We start from the raw sequence: 23,830 nt of genomic DNA, 5'->3' as shown, positions 1-23,830 counted from the left end.
TTCGTTGTTTACTTGTTGATATAATTTTTTATGATTCTCTTCTTCTGTTAGCAACTAAACGCAAAACAGAATTACAGCCATTATTTAAGAAGGGGTTCGACTATGATATGATAAAAATAACTGACCAATAAACTGAAATCACAAACGTGGGAGTAAATAAAGTGTTATTAATATTCATGGATGGGTTTTGATTGGTCAAAACTCTTTCCATATCATATCTTTTCTATATCATAGATTTTCCCTTTATATAGATCCCAAAAATAAATTCATCGTCTTTTAGTTTTTCATTTGCTTCGTACATAAAGGTTAGTGGGTGGAAAAGCACTTTAGGCTTAGCTTGGAAAGAATACAAATGTAAATATGTACAGTGCAAATACATACAAAATATAAGGTTTTGCGCTCTACATATTTGCATTTGTACTCTTTCCAAATCGAGACTTGATTTTTTTTACTAGCAGTCCTGCCAAGGAGTGGCCACATGAAATAGTATGAAGATGAAAGGATAAGGACTTACTGCCTGAGCAAGTGGGATGAAAGCACAGTTCAGATTGGACCTACCCCTTCTCTATTAAATTTACTTTTGTTTGCTCATACTCATGGTATCTCGATTAGAGGTGATGGGATCTGCTCCTCACAAATGGGTGCCTCACAGGCACATCCACCATGCATTGGGAACATCTCCTATGAATAATACTAATAAGTATGGGAGATGTTCCCAATGCATGGTAGGATATGCGTGAGGCACCTGTGAGGCGTCAGATGCGAGGAGCAGACCCGGTCCCCAATTAGAGATGTAAACATCCAAAGAAAGGTATTTCATAGGAATGGAGAGATATTCTACCTTTTAGAGATCTGCTCATGAAGGGAACAAGTTGGAAGGTAGGCAATGAGAATCTTATAAAGTTCTGGAATGATATGTGGACCGGCAATACCTCTTTTATTAATAAAGTTAATCCACAAGGTATTTCAAATTTGGAGATGCCAGTGAATGATATGATTGACCAAGAGAGAAACATATGGAAAGAAGATATTATTAGATGAATTCAGTTTGGAAATTTACCTCTGATAATTTCTCTGTGAAAAATGAAATATAACGAGGAGTTAAAAAAGTTTGGAATCGAAAAGTTCCCCCAAAGATTAGGGTTTTATGTTCTTGGTTATCAGTGGCAAGCTACCCACAAAAAATAAGCTTAGGGCGAGAGGTCTTAGTATAGATGGTAGTTGTAGTCATTGTGGAGAGGAGGAAAACATTGACCATTTATTCCTTAAATGTAATCTCTCCAATCAAATTTGGATGACTGTGAATGATGACCTCCCAGCCCCTAATGATTTGGATTTGATAGTGAGAGATTGATTGATGGAACCAAATCTCGGGGATACAATCTACAATTCATGATCGAATGCACAAAGAAAAACCAGCAATTTTGTTATGGTTTATTTGGAAAAATAGGAAAGATTAGTGTTTCAATAACAATCTAGTAACTATTATTCTCGATAGAGCTACTAACTATTGAGGGACATTAATACTTTAGAGAATAAGGAAAATGATAATATGAAAGCTGGGAAGTCTATTGAGTGAAAAAATCTCAAACCAGAGTCAATAAAAATCAATTTTGATGCCTCTTGCAATGTTAATGGCTGATGCCCTATAGCATGTATTGCCAGGAATCATCTTGGCTCAATTCTTGATCTCAAAGCAACTTAGATGAAACTTGGGCAGCTTGGGAAGTAATCAACACTGTTGTTGACTTCAAGGGTTTCCCAATCATTATTGAAGGTGATCCAAAGCTTGTCATTGACTGTCTAAGGAAAACCGTGAAGCTACCATGGAGACTGGAGAATATCATCGCAGAGTGTCTTAGTGTTTGCTCTCAGATCAACTACAGCATCAACTTTCGACACGCATATCATGAAGTAAATCAAGCAGCAGATTGGTTAACTCGGAATGCTTTGGTTAGAGGTTCTATTTGTGTTGAATGTATCCCTCGGGATCTTAGTTTTATTTGTTTTTGTGACTCCTGGGGTTGTGCTATCCCTCGTCTTGTGTAGAACTTTTTATATTTTACCCAAAAAAAGTGATAAATCCACCTTCATCTAATCCTTTTGGGTTGGGTTCAGTTGAGTCTAGATAAGATTGGGATCAGCTTGTGTGTGTGTGAGAGAGAGAGAAAGAGCATATCTAATCTCAATGGGTCTGACCGGGTAAGGTTCAGGGTATACCCAATCCCAACACTCGATAGGCAATTGTGCAAAATCAGTTCTAAACCAGACCTATAACGTCTATAATCTGCACCATGGGTTTGACCAATTGGAATTGACACCTATAATTTAACCTGCAATTTGTCCAGGTCGGTTTCGATCCGACCCATTATGAAGTCTTGAAGATCAAAGATGAATACCGTTGTTTCTTGTTCGTGGCCTGAACAAATCCCAATATGATGCCAAAGAATCATAGAAATTTGGTGCAAAGACAGTCGTTGGAAGCCTGCAGTCCAAAATCTCATTTAGGCCGGGGCCGGACTGGAAAGGCTTAAACTGAACTTACGTTTAGTGTTTAGATGGCCCTAGCCCTACTAGCCCATACTACCGAAAAGTTTTGAAAACTATTAAAACGGATCGGCAGGCCTAACTCACCAAATTCTGATTCTGCACTCTTGACAATCAATGGAGCCCAGAAACATGCAGAGTTGGGGCGATCAATTTTTATTTCCACACCCGAATTCAATCAATTCAAGCACAATCTTGCAGAAGTGTGTTAGGCTGTTAGCTAGGTAGCAGAGTTGGAAGCAGAATGTTGTCAATGCATCCCAGGATAAAATAATCCGAGCATACTAGTCTTGGCAAGGATTGGTAATGCTAACATGTAATCAATATAAAAATGCATGAAAATATTACATTGCTAAAAGAAAAAAGGAGAGAATATCAGGGAAGCCACCAAAAATGTCCGCTCTTAAAATTACAAAACCATTATATTTGCTCATTACAGCTGGAAAATAAAAACAACATTCATTCATCTGAGCTATCTTCGCTAGAATCTGGGAGCATGAGCACTGAGGCACAACAGAACATCTCTTTGTCCTTAAGGAGAAGACAACTTCCATCTGAATTCCATTTCAGATCAGTAATGTTAAGTTGGGGCAACGGAATATTCACACAGTATGCACCAGAGGGGGTCCACATATACAGGTGTGAGCTTCCAGTGCACAGAACAAGACGTGCGCATGTTGGGTCCCATGCTGCTGCACGAATAGGTTCCTTCTGTACCAAGATTGCAGCAAGCTCAAGATGGCGAATGTCCCATATCCAGAGAACAGTTGGCATGTTATCATTACGAGTGAAGAGATGCTGGCTGTCGGTGCTCCATGACAATAGACCTGTTAATTGGAGATAATTTGATCAAATCACAAATTACTGGATTCAGTTACTTGCAACCACAGAAAGGGATCTTTGAATGTTAAGTATTTGAGGTCATATTAGTTCTCAGAAAATAATTAACTTTTTTAGTTAAATCACAAAGGCAGTACGCCAATCACATTAGAGTACATCAGGTAGTTGCACTATTTATTGGCTCTCACCAGGAAATCTCCTAAAAGTTTACTGGATTGTTGGGAGTGAACATTAATGGATTTTTGAGTAATCTACCATCTTTTGCTAATCCAAGATAATGCCATAAATTGGTTGGATAAAATCACTAAACGTGGTCACTTTAGTATAGATGATCTCCAAGGCAGAAATAAAGTACCATTTGCCAACTCCTTGCATGTAGATGTGTGTATGGATTTATTCTTATGCAGTAGGTATATTTCGTATGGTCCATTAAAAGGCAGGTTAGGCTTCACCCAACCACATAAAATGGCAAACATCCTCATCAAAGAATATAGTTATGGTACCTATTACAACTTCAACTACAGCAGTAGGTAACTCGTAAGTAGAGGTGTATATTGGGTTGTGCTGCCCGTGGCCCGGCACGACGGTCCGCAGGCCATGCCAGGCCCGACACGATCATGCGGGTCGTGCCGCCCGCGGGTATATTTATATAAATTATAATTATATAATAATATATAGTATATAATATATTAATAAAATAAATATTTTTATAATTTTATTATACTTTTATTTAATTATTGTATATATAAGCAATTTTATACACAAAAATCATATAAAATTAAAATTTTAAATTTTTTGACATTTTTTTTAAATAAATAGCTTTGGCCCGATGCACAGCCCGACCTGGCTCAAGGCTTGGCCCACGGGCCAGCCCGGCCCATGGAATGGCACGGGCCCACATGGGCCTGGGCCGTGGGCCAACCCCCAAATTTTTCATCGGGGAGGGCAGCACAGCCCGTGACGGCCCGCGGACCAGCACGGCACAGCCCACTTTACACCTCTACTCGTAAGGTGTATTGGTTGAATTTTCTTTTTCTTCTCCTTCCTTGGACCTCCCTCTTTGCACCAGAGAAGGTATCATGTAACCGCATTTTCTCCATTGATAAAATCTTTTAATCTTGTTACAAATTAAAAAATAAATAAAATAAAACAATGGCTTACCGATGCCTTGCTTAGGGTTTGGCTTGTCTACAGGAGGCTTTTGAGAAGGCAAGGTAATGGGTAGGTCCATTACCTTGTACCTGACTCTATAGTGTCCCTCTGGAGCATTTTCTGGAAAAGTTGAAAAAATAAATAAAAAAAAAAAAGAGTGAGCTAGAATTTTCACATAAACCTCAAGGTAATCATGTAAACAATAAAAACAACAATAATAGCATATCAAAGATCATTGGTTCCCTACATTTTTAATAGGGAAGAAAAAGCCTGGTTACTGCAAATTTAGGTGGACTCCAAGATTGGCAAAAAGCATTGCAAAGTTCAAAAAGTGAGCAAGTGAAGGGATAATAAGAAATGATCAGGTGGGGGGAAACACGTCAGATTGTGATGTAACTTTAGTTCGTTGGTTTTATTTCCCATACAATCAACAATATAAAGCTTTGCCTACTGTTGCTGATTAAAAAAAATAGTAGTAAAAACCAATGTACCCAGTACATAAATATAGCATCTGCTAAAAATTCCCATTAGATAAACTTCTAAAAGAACAGGAGGAAGGCTGGTCAACAATAAAAGGAGGAAAGCTACTCAAAGAGCATGGTAATTATTGAGGAAAACTCGGGATAATCTCTTAGCTTATGTATCCTTATATAAGTGATAAGCCAGATTATATATGCTTAAGGCCTCTTGAGTCCTGATTCAAACAACACTAGGAACAATCACCTTAAAATTAGAGTTGTGACTATCTTAGACTTCTAGGTAGGTGTTGGCTGTTATATATCTCAAATGCATCCGTAATTTGACAAGGTTTATCTTGAAATTTGAAAGTAGTATCTTGGAATTGTAGACCTTATTCATTACAGGACTTGGGTGATGATTATTGATTGATTAATTACAGCTTACAGGACTTATTTGGGGGTTATTGCATAGGCAACTGAACTCAAGTCAACAATGAGATAGAGAACTTGCCAAGACATGATTGGTAGACAGGCCAAAATAGATAAAAGAAGTATGAGAATGACAGTTCAGTTTGCTACTTACTCCAAACACAATTACTTTCAACTTGGAATAGTTATCTTTATTTTCTTTTGAATTTCTTCAAAATCTATATAGTGCCCCTGTATAACATTTTTTTAATTTACTGAATGACCAAACCACCAACAGGTTAACTTCCAATCACTTTATATAACATAGATGAGAAGCTGTTCCACTTTTAAGCATGCTTTGATACAATACCTCAATAAATAGATACAAAAGCTCTGTAAAAAATATAGAAAATCATTACATTATAGTTACATTTCCTGGATAATATTTTTAAAGAAACGAGAAGGGGTCGTAACATGGTTTTCTCCAACATGGACATTCTGATTTCAGTGATTTCTGAGATCAAGATATGATTTATGGAATTGATTGAAACCATCATTTTCTGCAAAATTTGAAGTCCTTAAATCATTTTCTAAACTTAAGACTGCATTTTGTTTTGTCTTCCTTTTCTCTTTTGGAGGCTAGATTTGTACCAAGTAACTTTTCATCAGAGCGTTTATTGGTCACCCATCTACATGAGGAAACTATTCCACATTCCAGTTGACTTTCCCTTATATTGTCATTATTTGTAGCTACTCCTAAGTCCTCTCAAATGTGTTACCTTACCTCCTGAATCTGTCCTTTCTAGGCTTGCCAATCATCCATCTCAATGGTACTACTCATTTTAAAACAGAATATTCTCCCAATTTTGAAACCAAAATTTTGACATTTTTGAAATTGGAGAACTCTCACTCTATAGAGTCCAAATTTCTCTCTTTTTCTGACCATTTGTTATCCACTTGACAAAAATGGGGACCAATCCATGTTGAAGAACAAACTGATAACTTTTCAGACTTTTGAAAATCACTGAAATCAAAATTGTGTGGGTCCAATTTCTTAGGAATCACGCCATAGGAATCTGTTCATGTTAGAAAACACCCCCTAAGAAGTGATAAGTGCTCACCAGAATTGCCCTGTATGAAGTCGTCACTTATACGTAATTCCGACATATCAAGTTGTAAAGGTTCATCCACCTCCTGCCCAAATTTCAGAAACCCCATGATTTGAAGTAAAAAAAGTGCAAATTCTCAAAAAAAAAAAGTACCAGTCCTATGAAATTTAAAAATATATATATATTTACCTTGAAAACAGGGGCACTACAAGGAGCACGGACTGAAGATAAGTGCATAAATTTAGCAAATGTTTTCCATGTCAGGTGATTCAATACCCGTAGCATCTGGTCATAACTACCCACTGCTAGAAACTGGCCACATGGGGACCAAGAAACACTTTTCACACCTAATGCACTTTCATATGCTTGGTATTTAAATAAACACCTCCCATCAGGAGAATAAATCAGAACCTGCATAATACCATGCTACTCTAAGATTTCCATGCTTCATCATGGCCTAAAGCATTTTAATTTAAAAAATACAAACTAATTTTACACCAAAAGCACCCTTTGCACAAAATATGTATAAATATACAAAAGATGATATGAACATTTGTACACACTGCACAAAGATCAAACACATTCTTCAGAAAACATAGCCTCCAATATTTCCTACTTTTTAATACATGCAGCGAAGGCATGTTGGATTGGTGCCAACAATTCAATGGTTGCAAAATATAATACCTACACCCAAAACTAACTTGACCATATGACATTTCCCATTTTGTTTGAACCTATCACATTTTCCAAATTCCAACTGCCCAAAGCAACAATAGTAATAGGATGTATGCAATCATCTAAGCAGCTTAATTTTTCATCTAGAGATCTCTCTTTAAGAATGAATATGTCATTAAACGGGATGGAATGGAGAAATAGGATTCATGTAGCCAACCCCATTGGGATAAGGCTTGGATGATAATGATGATGATGAAATGGGGACTAAAGAAATGAATCTGAACTGAATGGATAAAGCATATTTCGCTACTAGAAATAGTCTCTGCAACTGAATGACTAAGAAATTAAAAACAATGTCATATTTATATATAACAAAAGAAAGCACAAATCCATAATCTCATCAAAAGACTTAGATATTGTTAGTGGCAAATATTAAAACCAGAACTCGTGAGGTAATGTTAGGCCGATAATTTTCAAAATAAAAAATAAGGTAAAGATCATATTTACACCTTATACTCAAGAGGTGAATCCCAGATCACTATAGCACTATCATCCGGTGACCATTGAATATCAGCTAAATCTAACGTGTCAACAGCAAAAACACCCATCATCTCCCATGTCTGACAAGACAGCAGATTAATATAGTCTTTGCAATCACGTCTAGTGCAGATGGCAGCAAATTTTCCGTCTTGTGTAAACGAAACACCCTTAGAAGCATGCTTTGGCCATTGTACATGTATGCAGGCTGTGTTTACCAGTGACCAAACTGTTAGACGTAACTGAAAATCTGATGTTGTGAGTATGTGACGACTGTCAGGGCTCCACCTTGCATAAGCAATCCCAGCATGACCTTCATCTATTTTGCAGGTCCATTCAGGCTGGGTTAATGACCATGCCTGTATCATTGGTCTCTTATAAAGACCACATAGTATGTACTCAGAGTCAAGAGCCCATTCAATATAGCTTATCTTATCCAAGCAAGAAAATAACTGTACAACCTGTATCAGAAGAAGGAATATAGAAACAAAATAAGAAGTTAGACCTTCAAATAACACTGATATGGAAGCAAGGAAAGAATCCATGGAAACAAAAATCATTTTTCGCATTCCTATACCAATTTCAGAATTTTTGAGTGATAGGGATATGGTATTTTTTAAGTTCTTTAGTTTATTTTCTAATTGTAGGTACCTCACAAATAGGATTTGTAAGTTTTCCAGAAATTTACTGTTACTTCAAAATTATCATTTACGGTAACTTTCAGACTATCTATGTATCATCATCTAAGCGTTGCCTCTGCTATATGAGGTTTGCTACATAAATCCTGTCATTCCAATCTCCTCAGTGTCATATCCATTTTTGAATTATGAGCCCTTAAAATTAATTCTTACTGCTTCAACCCATGTTCTTTTTTATCTGTCCCTGGCTCTTCTAGCCCCCCCCAACTTGTAACAGATCACTTCTCTTACAGGTGCTGTAGATGGTCTTCTTTGTAGATGGCAAAACCATTTTAATCTACTTTTTTTATAATTGAATAATAATTTTATTAACAAGATGAGAAAATTGTTACAAACATCCCAAGGAGAAGCATGAGATGCAACCTCTCCTTAAAAAAATTAGAGATTAAGCAAAAGAGAAAAGATTACAATGCAGCCCAGTACAAATTTTCCCTATTAACCCCTTCTTTAGCAAGGAAATCAGCCAACGCATTTGCCAACCTTCCCACCCACTGTAAACTAATGCACATGTTTCTTGTTAACCACTTGGCTTTCTTTAAGAGATCCCTGTAGCACCAAACCCCTGAATCCGAATCAGCCAGCCAGCCCACAACAACTTTAGAGTCCCCTTCAATTATTAAATTTTCCACTCCAAGTTGATGTGCAACTTGAATACCTTGCAGGGCCACTAACAGTTCAGCCCTATTAGAATCTCCCAAACCTACTGGACCAGAGAAAAGAGCTAATATGTTGCAATCCTTATCTCTCAAACCTCATCCTATTCCAGAGGATCCTGAGTTACCCTGATTACTCTCCCATCAAAGTTCAACTTTACACTCCCCTCAAGCGGAGGAAACCAGTCAGCAACCACCCTATGTTTTTTGGACGAGCTCACCGCCACAACTATACAACTTCTACAGAGGTCATCAAAGGAAAAGGATTGGAAGGAATCCATAGTCCTCAACTAATGTACTGTTCTTGTCAAAATGCAGTCCTTGACACTTTGGATGTTTCTTTCTTTTTCCTGAAAAATTCTTGCATTTCTTTCTTCCCAAATTGTCCATATGGTCGCTACTTTGATACATTTCCACATGCTCCACCCCCTTTTTGTGGCCACACAAAGAAAGAAGGTTCAAACAGTAGACAAACATCTGTAGGTAGGGTCCACCTGCGCCCAAACAAAGCAAAAATCCAATTCCAGATAGCTTCAGCAAAAGAACAAGATAAAAGTAAGTGGAAACAATCCTCACCATTCGCATTGCAAAGAATACACCTGTTAGGAGACAAACACATGAAAGGCCTTTTCTTCTGCAAACAATCGAAAGTATTGATTTTTCCATAAACCACCTCCCAGCAAAACACCATAATTTTAGGGGGAACAAGCCTAGTCCAAACCTCCTTGAACAGGAAAACCTTCTGACCAGAAGAAGAACAAAGGGACTTAAAGGAAGCACAAAAGAAGGACCCTTTTGGACGGGGGCTCCAAATCCTCCTGTCCAATTGATTGGGGTCCAAAAAAAAAATCACCCAGAGGAAGAAGAAGATCTGAAACACACAGAAGTTCATAGTTCCTTGAGCCTCTTCGAAACCCAAAATTCCAACTTAGAGACTGAGGAAGGACAGGAAAGGGGAGGAATGAGAAACAACATTCAATTTAAGCATGGAGATGGAATAAAGGGAAGGAAAGAGGTCCATTAGAGCTGAATTACCCACCCAAATATCTTCCCAAAATAAAACAGAGTTACCAAAACAAACATCATACTTGATAAAGTTCAGAAATAAGGAAGAATGTCATGAATTTCTTTCCAAGGAGGATGAAGTAGCCTGACGTGATACACCAGTATCCCAGACATTTTCCAAAGAACCATGAATACTATCAATCACCTCATGCCACAGTCTCTCTCTCTCTCTCCAACGGCCATCTTCATAGTCATTTCCCCAAAAGAGCTATAGTCTTATGGACTAGATTGCCTAAGTTCAAACCACCTTCTTCTTTGCTCATACTCACTACATCCCACCTTATTAAATGGTCCTTTAAGTTCCTCATCAATCTCTCCAACTTCTTGGCCTCCCTAACGGGAATTCTAAACACCAAGAGATAATAAAATGCCAAGTTAGCTAAGGTAGCTCTCAGCAAGGTTATTCTACCCCTATAGAGATATAACTCTTTTTCCAAGCTGCCAACCTTTTTTCAAACTTCTCCAATATTGGATTTGGGTCCCAAAAGCAACTCCCCTTTGGGTTAGCACCTAGAGGAAGGCCTAGCCGCCTAGGTAAGACAAAGGCCAAGAAGAGCTAGTACAATCTAAACACTCTGCAATAGAACCAATAGCCCTCTCATCCGTATTAATGCCCACCACACAGCTCTTGTCCAGATTTATCTTCAGATTGGAGACACTCTAGAAGTCTTAGATTCCTCACCTTACCCAGGTCGCCCCCTTCACAGAAAATTATTATGTCATCAGCAAAATGGAGGTGGGTTTCCAAAACTCTATTTCTACCTATCCTCCAACCCTTTATTACATCTTCCCTATCTGCTTTTGTGATTAATTTACTAAAGACATCAGCTACAAGGGTGACAAGAAAGGGTGAGAGAGGGCCACCTTATCTTGGGCCTCTGCAAACTAGAAAGAAATCCCTAACCACGCCATTGACCAACATTGAAACGTGGCAGGAATTGACACAACCCTTCATCCAATTACACCATCTTTCTCCAAATCCACAACTCCTTAGTACCTCAATCAAAAAATTCCAGTCCACCAAATCATAAAACTTTTCTAAGCCCAACTTACAGGCAATACCTTGTCGACAAGACCTCCTCATTTCCTCCATACATCCATTAGCTATCAGGATTTGATCAATTATTTGTCTCCCTTGCACAAAAGCTCATTGGGCTTGACTAATGATGGAGGGGAGAATTTCCTTTAACCTCAAAGACAATACCTTATCCAGAATTTTGTAGATACACCAAGGTAAATTCAAAAAAGTTAATCTCTAACCTTACCCTTTCTAGTTTTCCCACTCATCCATCTTAACATTTGCATTTCTATTACACTCATTTATTTAGATATGGTGTTTCTTGATTGTACAACACTCTGGCCCATAAGCTCATGTAACTTTATTGGCCTTGCAACCCTTTTATAAAAATTTCCTTCTGGCCTGAATGGTATTCTCCAATTGCGTAAGGCTCCAGATGCACCCCTCTATTTTGTCCATCTTGACCTAATTTTGTGAGTGGCATCCTCCTCGATATGGATTCTGAAACCAAGGTAACAGAAAATATCACATTGAGATATCTCCAGGTCTCTAATCCCAAGGGCATCCTGATTTGCACTCCTATTATTGTTAAATTCACATTGCATATATTTTGTTTTAGTTCTACTTATTTAAAAACCTCTTCTTTCTAACTGCCTTTTAAATCATTGGTCTAGGTTTGTTTTTTAGCTTCCTTTCTTGTCTGTTTACATTTTCCAAGTTTTCTACATTTTTAGTCTTCAACGATCTTTATAACATGCATATTCTGCTTTGATTATATTGTGGACCTTCTCTTCATTCCACCAAACGTCTTTTTCTACCATTATTTATATAATTAGTCACTTTAAGTTACATGCCATTAATCTCTTCATCTTTTGCTGCCTTCTTTAATCTAATGAACCAATTTTGTGTTGCTGATCAAAAAAAAAATCGTTGTCCTTGTACTATATCATCTTGCCTCTAAATTGTGTTAATTTTTTTTGTCCACGTAAATTTTGGGGACTTATTAGATGTGCTCAGAATGCATACTTAGTGATTATCAGATGTTGTTGGTATGGCACAAATAACCAACAACAACAACAAAAACTTCACTGCATAACAAAAATTGGACTTAAAATATGTGCTGTTGTTCAGGTCAAATGCAAATTTTCTCCTTTTCTTCAACAAATTTATTTTCTATGATAGTTTCACACGAGAAACAAAAAAAAAAAACAAATAAAATAAAATGCATAAAAGTCCTGATATAAGCCCATTAATTCTAAAATTTGGATCATAACTTCTTAATGCAACCAATGTTTTGGATGAAGTAAGTACCTTGAGTGAGAGAACATCCCGAATCACTAGGCGATAATCAACAGCAACAGCAAGATAACGTGCATTTGGTGAGAAACAACAAGGACCTGTCTGTTTATAAGCCTCTGTGAACTCCATTAATAACCTCAGCAAAAGTAGTGACACTGAGATCTCAAAGCTCTGGTTTCGAAAGCAACCAGGTTCTAATCATTTTCTAATAAACTGTACTCAATGAGAACCCATATCTTTTAAACGTGATAGATTGGTTGGCCTTGAATTATCCTGAATTTCCTTCTCTTTTAGCTGCAATCTAAAGCATGAATTATACTAAATAAGGGAATGTCTCTACAGTTTAGAGCATAAGTATGCCCCAGATTGGCTCCTGAACTGATTCAATATATGGCAACCTAGATTCTTGGAGCACTTGAGTCATTGAGAAAATTTATGGTAAAAGAAGTTTAAATATTTGAATGAAATATACAAAAATAATACACACACATACATACATACATACATACAAACATAAAATGTTATGAGCAAGACCATAGGTATACAGGTAGCCCCGGATCAGTAAATGTAAATCACAACCAACATTTTGATCTGTGGTAATTTTTTATTTTAATAGGCTTGCCTATAAATGTACATGAAAGGGATCCATATTGGAAATAATCAGAGACCTGGGAATTAGAACCATAAGTAAAAATTGACATTCGATTGATTGATCGGAATCAATACAAATAAAATGGATGTAGCGAAGAAATAAAATGGGGGGGGGGGTAATATGTACATGTGATACATACATATTTGAAGATACATATTGTAGACTGATCTATAATATGGTACAACTTTATTCAATAATAGATAGTGTGGTAGAAAGGTTCATATTTTTCTTTCTACCATACTATCGGACTTCATATACTGCAGATTCTAGTCCGCTCATTCATTTAGGACATGGAATTTGAATCCCTTTCATTCCTTCAATTATTGATAAGAACAAAGATAAGAAGTCAAGTTTCATTCAAATTAATCATTTTGACTGACTGTTTTTACGTATATGATAAGTAAAAAACAAGTAGGAACTAGAATGAACAGTGCAGTAACAATAAATGCGAGAAGGTAATATTTTATTTACTCCAACATCTTAAAGCACTAAGCTGCCTTGGGAAGAAATATACATAATTCCACGTTATTGGATTAGAAAGATATCCACAAATTGTAACCTCATATTATTGGAGGCAAAATCTTATAACCCTATAAATTATGAAATACCAAGAAAAAAGATGTCCACAAGGACTTACAAGCAGAAAAAAAAATGCATGAGGGTGCATATTGTGTGAGAAAGTGAAAAGATAAATTGCATGGGCATGTAAAAGTGGCATAGTTGTCAAGGCAACGCCTAGGCGACAAGGCGCCCTTAGGGGCTCACCTCGCCTAATCGCCAAGTAGTTTTGTACATTGTGTTATAAAATACTTTTGTATTCTTAATTGATTGAGATTATAATTATAAAATAGACATTATTAAACTAAAATGTTCATTTTGTTTGTATATAATTATATACCAGTTTCTTTTTATTATTTTGTTAGGATTTAATTAACACACACATTGCTAAATGCTGTATTGAACTCTCAAAGACTTCAAAACCTGAACCAATAAGTAAGGAAGAGCTTAAAATTTTATCAAATCAACACATTAATTTTTTCTTCTTTTCTTTTTTGTCCTGTGGAAAAAATAGGGGTTCAGCCTCTTTTTTTTATTTTCTTTTCTTTCTTCTTTTTCTTCTCATGAATATGTTGATTTTCTATACTTTAACATGAAGTTTATACTTTTCTTATGAAAATCATGGATAATTATCAAGGAAATATGGTTATGGAACCTAGGAACTACCCTAGGATATATGTTTCTTTACTTATTAAAAAAAATCCATTGCCTAGGCAGGCACCTAGGCGACTAGGCAACAAGGTGCCCCTGCCCCCTATCACCTAGCCTCGCTTTGGCACCTTGAAAATTATGAAAAGTGGTGTAAACATACTATGGCACTTAATTATTGGAATTTGATCATTTTTTTAAAGACTAGTAGATAGATTCTTCAAAAAAATATCATATAACCTAAAGGCTTTGAAATAAAAAACAATCAATGTGGACCATAGATATGCTTATTTACTATTTCTAACAGAGAACCTATTAGGTTCCGGATTATTCAAAGACAGAAAAAAAAAAACATGAAAAAAAAATTCCATAAATGTGTAAAAACGTGAAGAATCTAGATATCAAAATGCAGAAAAACATTACTTGTTTATCTATTTTATAATATAAAATTTGTATATTTGTAAACACGCAGGTTTTTGTATCTGATTTTGCTTGAAGTTCTTCCCTTCTCCTCCATGCTATATTTCCGGTTACAGATTTGAAGATATTCACTTCTCCTCCATGTCATCTTCTTGGAAGAAGCACCAAGAAATGACACAGTGACATAAAAAAGCAGGGTTATTAATAATAATTTGATGGAACGAAGATGCACCAAACCAGTGTCACGGAGAACGCCAAAAAATCACCTTAGAAGGATACATTGGACGAGTGCACAGATTTCATGGCTATCGGTGAGAAAGGAAGCTTGAGGGTGAACAGATCGATCCAAAACCAAGAAAGAACCTGCAAGTCTTGTTGTTCACTACCCTCAGAGAGAAATGCTTCTGCTGGGTTACTGTCACTGTCACCTGACTGCCATTACCGCTGTTATGCAAAACTCGAGGTCGGAGAAAGAAGGAAAAGAAAGCAGAGGGGGATCGACGGGAAACAAAGATGGTTTCTCATCTCTACCTTTTTGTTCTTCCTAGAAAATGTTTTTTTACATTTGTATTCTCCTACTGTCTTTCCCTTCTCGCTATGCACAAAATCCTCTAGTCAAAAAATCTCAACACTTCCTCTCCGCGTGTCTAATTTGTTTCTTGCCAACAATGCTTCCTCCTCAGTTTTCCATTCTCTTCTTCCGTTTTGAGACTTCATGATATCAATGCTTGTGTTCCTATTTTTTTGTAACTGGTAACGAACCTATGCAGCAGAAAGAACCCCGTGGAGCATCTTACCTGCAATTTGCAGAATACTCTTCCATGCCATTCTTGCTAAACCCTTTGTAGCTGACAACAAAAAATAGTTGAAGTTCGGGAAACAAGAAAAGGGCTCGAGACTCACAGTCGGAAACCACAATCCTCGATCCTCCTCTAGGGTGCATGTGAATGTTCCACCCCAGACCCCCAGCGGTTCCTCGATCCTTCTACAATCCGAGCTCACTCAACCCTCTAAAACCTCTTTGCCATGATCTCGATCTAGGGTAAAGAAAACTGTTCCAGTGATACTGAACACAGTCCGAACCAGAGGGACCTTGGAGCAATGAACCCGATAAAGGCAAATGTGGGGAACTGGGGATGCTTAAGAATCGATACCGGATCTGCTTAACCCGTGTAGTCACGGGTAACACGGGCAATTCTTGGCTCCTACCGTGGCCGGTGGCCGGACTCCGACCACCTGTGATTTTGAGATTTTCATGACCAAAACGTAAATCATAAATCATAAATCATAAACCCTGACCCAAAACCCCTTTGGTTGGACGCATGCTCAGATGGGTAAATGGGTCGGTTTTACCCAAAGCTAGATGGCTTCAAATTGACTCTATAGATAGGGTAACCAACCCCACCCATGCAAGTTACAAAATGTGAGGGTTTACACTATCCAATCGGATTCAAACTTCAAAGAATTGATTTTGATTGGCCTTGTGTAACGGGGCTTAAGTCACTTCGGACAAACCAACCTTAGAACCGGATTTGCAATAAATTTGAAAACACTTTGGGATGTGAATATCTAAACCAAACACTTATGGTTATAAAGATCACGGTCTCATTTGGCCATTAAATCACTCAAGCGAATTGATCATTTTTCTTTAATTTAATATTTGATGTATAAAATAGGTAATGTAGAGAAAGTATTGTTTGCAGACTTTAAATTATAATTATATAATACTAATAATAATTATTATTATTATTACTATTATTACAAATCTAGTATAAACATTTTGTCAATTCGATTTCTAGTCAATCACATTTGATAGTAACATTATTAATGATGCACTTTGTGGTTATGTAATTCTGTCACATTTATAGTTTTAATTTTAATGTTTAAAAAAGTTAAGTTAATATATACTTTTGTGTCAAGGTAAGTTTGGCATTGCTTAAAAATAGGTGCTATTCAATAGGACTACACCAATAAGCACTTATTTGTATTTGGAAAATAAACTCGAATAAGTGCTTATTCCCAAGGATGTATTTATTTGATAAGCTCAATTTTTGGGCTTATTTTTAAGTGCTTGTTTCCTTTTTGTCTCTTGTCTGGGCATGCCTTTTTGAAAAAAAAAATAAAAAAATTACTTATACTAACCTTGTTTGAAATTAGTGTTTTTTCACCAAAAGCTTACTAGAATAAGCACTTGTTTTTTAAATAAGCACTCCCAAACTCCACCTAAGCTCAACAACATGCTTTAGTACTGTAATTCGCTTTAGATCAATGACTTGCATGTGTGAACAAACTCAGTGAAAAAAAATATAAAAAAATTTCATTGCATGAAAGATAAGTGTCAATACTCTATCTATCTCTCCTATGACCACTTCTCTATTTTTTCATTGCATGAGATACGAGTGTCAATACTCTATCTCTCTCTCCTTTAACCACTTATCTCTTTTGGTCTTTTCTTCTTCAACCCTTCTTCCCACTCTCCCTATTCATCTTCCCGTTCTCAATGTCCATCTTCAACCTCTCTTTGCCTTTCTTTTCCTCTCTCACTCCTTGATTTAGCAGTAAACAAACAAGATAACTCGCAAAAAGTGTGAAGTTAAATGAGGAAGCAAAACCTGCAGGCAAATGAAAACCCTGCACCTGACAAGTAGGAGTTAGAAGGGAACAAACAGTTACATTGATTGTTCTCAAACGCATGGGGTTTCTTCATCTATGACAAGGATTTTTTGTCTATAGTTTGATTTGGCAAAGATTTGAGCATAAGAATAGTCAACCAAAGGAGCTTCCATCGAGAATAACTCAACCAAACTCCTTAGAACGGTAGATTGATGAAGAGGGGCTTCACCCCATCTTCGCTTTGAAACCCTTTCTCGTTCTCCCTCTCCCTATCTTCCCATCTCTATTTGTCTTTGTTCTTTCTTTCACTTGCAAAGCATCTATAATAGCTTTCTGGACTGATGCGGTGTTTTACCTTTGTTACAAGGGGGTACAGAATGGGTGAGGCCAGGCCGGAGTTGACAGAGCGGTCTGGGGAGCCAAGGCATAGAATGAGTTGCCATGGCTGGAGGCGGCATTGCGCAGTGCATGGGAGGAAGGAAAGGGAGTGGAGGAGAATGATAGTTGTGGCCTTGATCCAGCCGTCGGCAAGGCGGCTGAAACTAACGTGTTCGACAGTGGCAACGCCAACAAGGGTTTCTTGTTCAAAGCTACAGTCCTTGAGACAGTTGAGTGAAATCACCAAGTGAAGTGGTGGTGAGGATGATTTTAAGCTACCATTACGGGGAGGCATTGATGTGGGGATTTGTTTGGTAGAATCCATCACAAGTGACTCTCTCATCATCTTCTTCCTATTCACTAATTACACTTCTTTTTCTTCTTCCTCTCTGTTGATGTTGGAGCTACTGCTGCTCCCGTACTTCATATCTTCGCTTTCATTTTATTTTTTTCCTTTTGTTCTTTTGCGATTATAGGGACTTCTCATCTTTCATTTTCCCTCATCTTCCCTAGTCCCTGGCTTCTCTCTCATACACCTTGTGTCAGAATTCAAAAATAAGAATTACAAATGCTTTTGGACGATCAATATCCCCGACATCAATTTAATGACTATTTAATCCTCTCATTGGATGGCAGTCGTCAATCTAGGAATATTTGCACAACATGGCTATACACAATAACACCACTATGGTAGATTTGATCGAGAAGTGCTTCCTTAAAAGACTTTTCGTGGGCCATCGTGGCAACAAGAAGATGACAATGGCAAAGTTCCCTAATTTTAACAAAAAATAACTAGGTGTCGTTGGAGCACTATAATGTAATTTTAATCGCTATCGTTTTCAGTTGGTGTTGTTGAAAGTTGAAAATTGAAAGGCCTTAATGTTTTAGTAGGTTCATTGGCACATTGCGATTTTATTACCTACCATTCAATTATTGAAATTTGCTTTATTTCCTTAAATTGTTCTATACTCAAGTCATGTAACAACTCGCCCGCGCCCCTTGCTAGTATTGACTATATGGGTTATGGTTCCAAAAACCTATAATCAGTCCCTACAAGATAAGTAGGGGGAAATTCTCGATTAGTACCTTGCACTTTAGGCCTAGTGCCACTTTGGTCCCTACACTTTAAAATGCGACAATTCAATATTCGAACTTTCAAAACATGCCAATCTAGTACCTGATGTTAATCAACTCGTTAACCAAACGTTAAGTATAATTTGAAAATACACAAATGTCCTTCAAATGTCATCTAGTTTTCTTTATCAACCAGTCAAACGTTGATAAAAAGTGAAAAATCCCAACGTAACCCCAACTTTATTGAATAAAAGAGGCAAGGATTTGGGATTGCTCATTTTTTTATCAACTTTTAGCTGGTTGATAAAGAAAAATATATGATGCTTGAAGGGCATTTATGTCTTTTCATAAGCTATTTAATGGCTGGTTAACGGATACTAGATTGGCATGTTTTGAAAATTTGTGGACCAAAGTGGCACTAGGCCTAAAGTATAGGATACTTAATTGGGAATTTTCCTGAGTAGGTACCAAGTTTTACTCTAGAAGTCAACCTACTCATGCTCATTCCTTTATGTCTTTCCCTTTTTATTTCAAAGGGCTACATAATGGGAGGGGGGCTGAGTAGCCCATCCCCCCATCATGCCCAACAAATATAAGATCCTACCAATTGGGACTCCATCTAGTTTGCCATCCACATTAACAATATAAAGGAAAATGATCGTATTACCCTTATTGTTTCGACAAGTGTTGTTCTCCTTTATGTATACGTTTTCAATGAAATAAATCTCCACCCTATCTGTCCTCTTTATCATCTAACAATGTCTCTAATCCCTAAGACAGTCTATGAAGATATGAACAAAATCATAAGAGATTCCTAGTATGGGTATAAGTCAAATACCCCTCACATTTATCTGCGGGCGTAGGAGAATTTTTGTACCATATGGAGAAGGGTGGGTTTGGCTTTAGAGATCTACGTTTTGTCAACATTGCACTCATCATGAAACTAGTCTTCAAGTTAGGGTGTTCAAGGATTTGGACAAGTATAGTGGATATTATAAATTACTTTACAGTGGGAGACAAGTGGCTAATTGGAAATGGTTGGAAAACCCATGTTCTCTATGACTCGTGGCCTTTTCAGAATGATGCTTTGCAACATGTGGTTCTAGAGGGATCATTGGACTGGAATTGTAATGGCAAGGTGGCAAACTTAATCAATGGAAAGTCGATGGACGATAAGCTTATTTGGAGATGAGCACCTCATGGCAAGTACACAATAAATTCAGGATACAAAAGATTGGTTTAGGGAAAGCCAACACTTCAATTATTCATTTGCCCTTCAGGACTTATATTGGAAAGAGCTCTAGAAGAATAAATTTGTACAACCTTGTGTCCTCTTTTTTTCCTATGGTGTTGTTTGAAGGGTATCTTACCAATCAACACTAAGTTAGCACTTTGTTCAAGCAAGGTGAATCCATTATGTCCCATTTGAAATGAGAATACTAAAACAATGGAATACATCTTTTTCTCGTGTACACCTATCCAAGCAGTTTGATTTGGCATAGTTAGTCTCTTCTTGAGAACGATGGAATATCTAAATCATTCTTTTTATAATTAGCTAAATAGTTGGGTGAGTTTGGATAAATAGAGGATCTCCCTGCGGTGTATTTGGAAGGCTTGTTGCAAATTGATGTTTGAAGGAAAAATTATCTCTATTGTCATGGTAATCGAGTTATCTCAAGCCTTGTTCAACTTCTCATCTCCAAGTACTACCATTTCTACCCCATTGCCAACTATTGAAGATAATGAGATCAAATGGACAAAACCCCCAACCGGTATGCTAAATGTTAATGTGGATGGGGCTACTCGTAACCTAGTTAGTGGCATTGGTATCATTGTTCAAAATACCCTTGATGAATTCTTAGCGAGTAGAGCCCTAAAATATCCCCTTAAAAATGTTGTTGAAATGAAAGTTGTTGCGTTCAGAGAGGGCCTTATCTTTGCTTCATAGTTGAATATTTAATTTCTTCTGATTGAGGGTGATGTACTCTCCATTGTACAACTCCTGTTGGACAGTTCTCATGAGCCTCATTAGTGAATTCGTACCATCATCGCAGACTGTAGGACTCTTTTAAACAATTTTACACATGTGCAAGCCACTCACACTCTCCGAGCCTCAAACAAAGCAGCCCATGAGTTAGCCCAATATGGTCGCCCTATTGCAAATTGTTTCACTTGGTCTACTCGTCTGGACTTCTAAATCCCAATTGTTTCAAATGACCATGACTTATAATAGTTGATCTTGTTGAATGAAATTTGCCTTTTGGCTTTGAAAAATAAAACAAATATCGATTTTTAGATCAACAAGGGTGTACCATGTACATGTCATATTAAAGCTATAAAGGTCATATATGACGGGTGAAAAAACTTCAGATAGATACTTGTATTCAAACAAAAACCTACCATGAAAAAATGTGAGGGGGAAGTATTGGGTTGTTCATGGTTCGATTAATTGAATTGTGGGCTCGTTAGCCCTTTTTTAACCAAATTGGCACCATTGGTTATTGAAAAGATGGCAAATCACACTAAAGCTATATAGGTCAGTTTAAACATTGGGTTTTCTTATAGGTTAACCGAAACCAAATTGGTATCATCATTTTTTGAAAAGCGTCAAACAAATCGGTACGATTAATTGGATTTTTTTATTTGTTTTTCTTAGTTTAATTCATTTTTTCAGATTTTTTTTATTGAGCACCTTTGTGGAAATATGCTTAAAGGAGTTATTTAGGCTCATTTTGGAATATGTATAGTGCAAATACGACTTATGTAATGTAAGATAGAAGGTTTTGCACTACACATTTATATTTGTACTCTTTTCAAACATAGTATTGGGTGTTTTTGAACAACTTAAACAGTCACATATTAAAGTTTAGAGAGATAAGGGTCACTACCCCTTTGGGGATGGCAACATGGCAGGTTTGGGGAAGGTTTTGTAAATTCTATACACAACCCGCCTCCCTAAACCTTCCAACCCATATCCGCTCCTAAACCTGTATTGGGTTGGATTTTGATATTCCAAACCCTCTCCACACATGAAAATGCAAAACCCTCCCCACATTCCAAGGTATGGTGGGTTGGGTTTAGAACCCAAATATAATTTCCTAATATTTCTTATTGTACATAAGAAACAAATAAGTGAGATAACACTAAAAAACACCAAAAAAATACAATTTCTTGTTAAGACGTAAAAAAAAAAAACTCATAAACGTCAAATATCCTTTGCATACAATTCAAAATATTATTAAATTCAACACCTATATACATAAAAGTTCATATGTTTTCTAACAATATGCCCATACCTATATGGGTTGTAGAATTTCAAAACCTGCCCACACACCCAAATATGGCATTCAAGAAAAACACACACACCTACATGGTAGTAGGCATTCGATGAGTAGGGTAGAAATTGCCATCATTGCCATCCCTACCACCAGTAAAGTATAGGGTGACAACTTGTAATTTATTTATTTTCATTGGCACAAAATATAAACATATCATGATATCTATAAATCAACTTAAGGGTAAATCTCTTAAACTACCCCTACTATTCACGAAATTGACAAATTGTACCCTTACTATTTAGTTATTGTCTTAAGCTACCCTTAAGTTTTCTTACAATTGTCTAACACCTCCCTTGCCGTTAATTTTCCGTCACACTTCATTCACATGTGACATCACGTGAGCGTTAATTATTTTAAAATTTCTAAAATGCCCTTACTATTCATCACCGACGTTGGAACACCGTCACCAGTGGCAATTACAGTGACGATGGAACACCATGACCACCTCCTGGATGATGGAACACCATGACCACCTTGATGTCTCTCATTCTTCGTTCGTTCGTCACCCAAATCACTTCTCTTTCCCAACGTGGTATCACCATAAAAGAGCGGTTCTACATTTGCAACCAAAGATCTTGGCCAGATGATCATTACTAAGTTGCAACTTATGCATGGGCATGACCACCAGGGCGCGGAGCTAGGAAATTGTTATAAGGGGGGCCAAAACATAAATGAAATATGGATGGGCCCATAAAGGGGGGGACAACCATTGAGAAGGAGAGTGGGGAGAGGAGAAAATTTACATGGAAAGTTGTTTTTTAGTGGGGAGTTTCTAAACCATAGGGGGGGCCATGGCTCCCCTTGGTCCCCTTGGCTCTGCCCCTGATGACCACATCGTTGATGGAGTTGGAACCCAAAAGCCAGTTGAGTGATAGGTTGTTCGGTGACAAGGCTAAACCCTATTGGCTTCTTCCCTGTGGTTCGATGATCGACGAGAGTCGAAGCCAGAGTATGGAGCTTCTTTATCCGATGAGCTTTGTTAACATCAATGGGAGTCAGAGTAGAGAGCTCATTGACATGATCATTGCTCTCTTCTAAATGGAATTAAGGAGCTTGAGGTCCAAATGAGGATTACAAATCAAACTCTTTGGTTGACTTGCGAGAGCAAAGCTGACTGTTCTGCACTATTTTCTCTATAACTATGCTGAGGAGAAGAAGCCAGAGTTAATTCTTTATCCTTTGACCTTTCTCTCTTTCTACTAGACCATGGAAATAGGGTCGCACCTCTGAAGGGATCCCATTTCCTCGCTTTTAGTCCTCTCATGTGTTGGTTTCTTTATAGCTTGAAAGTCCCCAAATCCATGAGATTGTAGTCCATTCTAAGGCTTTACTTCCGTCATCTTGACCCCTCTATTCGGTTGTCAATGCTTAAATCTCATGGTGCCATTTTTATTCCGTATCTCGCTAGGTGGGGAATCATCATCTCGTGAGACCTGACATCAAATACTCCGAGACCCAACAAATAAAAGGACTACATCGCTTCCGAGATCCTAACTCTTGACCCCTCCGTGCGTCTTCTGTTGGCATTGAAGGAATGTGAAAGTGGATCGAGCTTCCTCAAACAAAAATAAAAAACTGATCGATCATCCCAATAACTTTCCTCTCTAAAGGTTAAATCCTTCCTCAATCAAGAATCTGAGGTTCCATCGGAACAATCCAACCCACAAATTGAATTGTCAACCGGTGTCTC

The 23,830-nt window shown here is 37.3% G+C and overlaps 1 protein-coding gene across 3 annotated transcripts; it reads right to left on the bottom strand.

The window, feature by feature from the left end:
- Positions 1-2,847: 2,847 nt before the first annotated feature.
- On the bottom strand, positions 2,848-15,849 carry LOC104610472 (Transducin/WD40 repeat-like superfamily protein). 3 transcript variants are annotated; one of them, XM_010277098.3, is made up of 7 exons: positions 15,004-15,849; positions 12,472-12,760; positions 7,699-8,187; positions 6,704-6,925; positions 6,527-6,599; positions 4,549-4,659; positions 2,848-3,374 (listed from the first exon to the last, which is right to left on the bottom strand). In XM_010277098.3, exons 2-7 carry the CDS (start codon positions 12,586-12,588, stop codon positions 3,007-3,009), a joined length of 1,380 nt encoding a protein of 459 aa, XP_010275400.1. In that variant the 5' UTR covers positions 12,589-12,760; positions 15,004-15,849; the 3' UTR covers positions 2,848-3,006. The 3 variants fall into 3 exon arrangements, with proteins under 3 accessions (XP_010275400.1, XP_010275399.1, XP_010275401.1); XM_010277097.3 differs by having other exon boundaries at positions 12,472-12,630; positions 15,004-15,843; XM_010277099.3 differs by having other exon boundaries at positions 12,472-12,753; positions 15,004-15,723.
- Positions 15,850-23,830: the final 7,981 nt, after the last annotated feature.

The sequence above is a fragment of the Nelumbo nucifera genome, chromosome 1, assembly GCF_055504915.1.
Source record: "Nelumbo nucifera cultivar China Antique chromosome 1, China Antique-T2T, whole genome shotgun sequence".
Lineage (NCBI taxonomy): Eukaryota > Viridiplantae > Streptophyta > Magnoliopsida > Proteales > Nelumbonaceae > Nelumbo > Nelumbo nucifera.
This window is presented reverse-complemented; position numbering and strand designations above follow the sequence as displayed.

Bases quoted from the DNA above. Each gene is read 5' to 3' on its own strand.
- LOC104610472 (XM_010277097.3), bottom strand. The intron at 8,188-12,471 runs GTACTTACTTCA...CTTCTGATACAG, and splicing joins GGGATGTTCTCTCACTCAAG to GTTGTACAGTTATTTTCTTG. The intron at 4,660-6,526 runs GTGAGCACTTAT...CAACTTTTCCAG, and splicing joins CTTCATACAGGGCAATTCTG to AAAATGCTCCAGAGGGACAC.